The 1888-nt window shown below is 46.6% G+C and overlaps 1 protein-coding gene across 2 annotated transcripts in view; it reads right to left on the reverse strand.

Moving 5' to 3' along the window:
* LOC111972753 (gastrula zinc finger protein XlCGF17.1) overlaps positions 1-1516 on the reverse strand; it is a 10115-nt gene extending 8599 nt beyond the window's left edge. The window contains exon 1 of one of the 2 annotated variants that reach the window (XR_011480891.1): positions 552-606. Coding sequence is in view for 1 of the 2 variants with exons in the window: in XM_023999820.2 (XP_023855588.2) it covers positions 552-1265 (714 nt within the window). In the remaining variant the exon portion in view is untranslated. Of the gene's footprint in view, positions 1-551 lie in introns of both variants that reach the window. The other variant, XM_023999820.2, reaches the window with a different exon arrangement.
* Positions 1517-1888: the final 372 nt, after the last annotated feature.

Genomic DNA, 1888 nt, shown 5'->3' on the forward strand with positions numbered 1-1888 from the left:
TTTATCTTTAATCCTATGTATAAAACTTGTATTTTTCATCAATGTTTATGATGAGTATTTCTGTAATTTGATGTGGCTCTGAAATTTCACCGGATGTTTGTTTGAGACAATGAATACTGTACATAACGCGCAAATTTCAACTGAGGTTTTTGGACATAAAGATTAACTTTATCGAACAAATCACACATTTATTGTGTAACATGAAGTCCTGTGAGTGCCATATGATGAAGATCATCAAAGGTTAGTGATTCATTTAATCGCTATTTCTGACTTTTGTGAGCCCTCTCCTTGGCTGGAAAATGGCTGTATGGTTTTCTGTGACTAGGCGCTGACCACTGGTGCCAGACAGGTTAATAACTGGTTTAAGGGTGCAAAATTCCAGTAACTTTCTTAAAAATTCCCAGGTTTTCCAGAAATACACGTTGGAAGATTCCTGGAATCAGAAGAAAATAAGCAGGAAATCTGTAATCCACCAACACGGATTTCTAGAAAAACCTTTTTAAGAAAGAAAATAAATGCAAAATTGCACTGGATGCACCATAGAAACCTACCTTATTGGTACCATCCACAGAGGTTGCCTCCTGCTGCTGTGACCTACTCTGTATACCTTCATGGATACGACGACGGTGACTAGTTCTATTCGCTGACGAGGAGAAACTCTTCCCGCAGTCGGAGCACTGGAATGGTTTCTCTCCGGTGTGAACCCTCTGGTGTCTTTTAAGGAGTGACGAMGATGAGAACCTCTTCTCGCACTGAGAGCAGTGGTACGGTTTCTCTCCGGTGTGCTGGCGCATGTGTATCTTTAAGGTCCATGGCTGAGTGAATTCCTTCCCACATTCTGAGCAGCTGTACGGCTTGGCGGTACTATTCGCTTCGCTAATATGGGATTGTTCATGTCTTGTTAAAGAGCTTGGGAAAACAAAGGTCTTTTTGCAGGTGGAACACTGGTAAGGTCTCTCCCCAGTGTGCATCCTCTGGTGCATCTTGAGCTCTGCTGCAGAGTTGCAGCCCCTCTCACACTCAGAGCATGGGAAAGGTTTCTTCATGCTGAGTCTCTGCTTCTCTCCGGCGTGCGTCATCATGTGGACCTTGGCCCTTGCCGACGTGCCCATACGTGAAGAAACTCTTCCACACACAGAGCAGTGGCAAGGTTCTCTCCGGTGTGTGTCCGATGGTGTAGTTTTAACTCTCCTTGGCTGACAAACCTCTTCCAACAGTCCTTTTCCGGGCAGTGTACGGTTTCTCTCCTGTGTGCAACCTCTCATGTGTTTTGAGGGTCCCTGTATCACTGAATCGCTTCCCGCACACAGGCAAGGATATGGTTTCTCTCCTGTGTGTGTTCTCAGATGTTCTGTAGTTTTGATGGGTGAGGAAACTCTTTCCCACACTCCGGGCAGCGGTAAACGTCTTCTTAGCGGTGTGATCTCTCCTGGTGTTGTTCAGCTACTCCTGATGCCTCATCACTAGAGCTGGGGTTAGGACTCTCTCCTGTTACAACAGAAGGATAAAAACAGTTATGGTGCGTCCCAGATGCTCCCCATTTCCTATTAGTGCACTACTTTTGACCTGGACCCTGGTCAAGGGTGTGCACTATACAGGACCTAGGGTATCATAATCTACTGTAACGTTCTATGTTCATGTATTAACCAAATAAATATCCTCTCGAGGGCATTAAAGTATCGTCAGTGGGATTGAAAGTATTGTCCATCTGTAGGTAGGAGGCTGTGGGTAGGGTGTGGGTAGGGTATGTGGGTAGGGTGGGGTAGGGGTGTGGGTAGGGTGTGTGGGTAGGGGGTTGGTGGGTAGGGGTTTGTGGGTAGGGGGTTGTGGGTAGGGGGTGTGGGTAGGAGGCTGTGGGTAGGGTGGTGTGTGGGTAGGGTAGTGATGG

This window comes from Salvelinus sp. IW2-2015, linkage group LG14 (assembly GCF_002910315.2).
Source record: "Salvelinus sp. IW2-2015 linkage group LG14, ASM291031v2, whole genome shotgun sequence".
Classification (NCBI taxonomy): Eukaryota; Metazoa; Chordata; class Actinopteri; order Salmoniformes; family Salmonidae; genus Salvelinus; species Salvelinus sp. IW2-2015.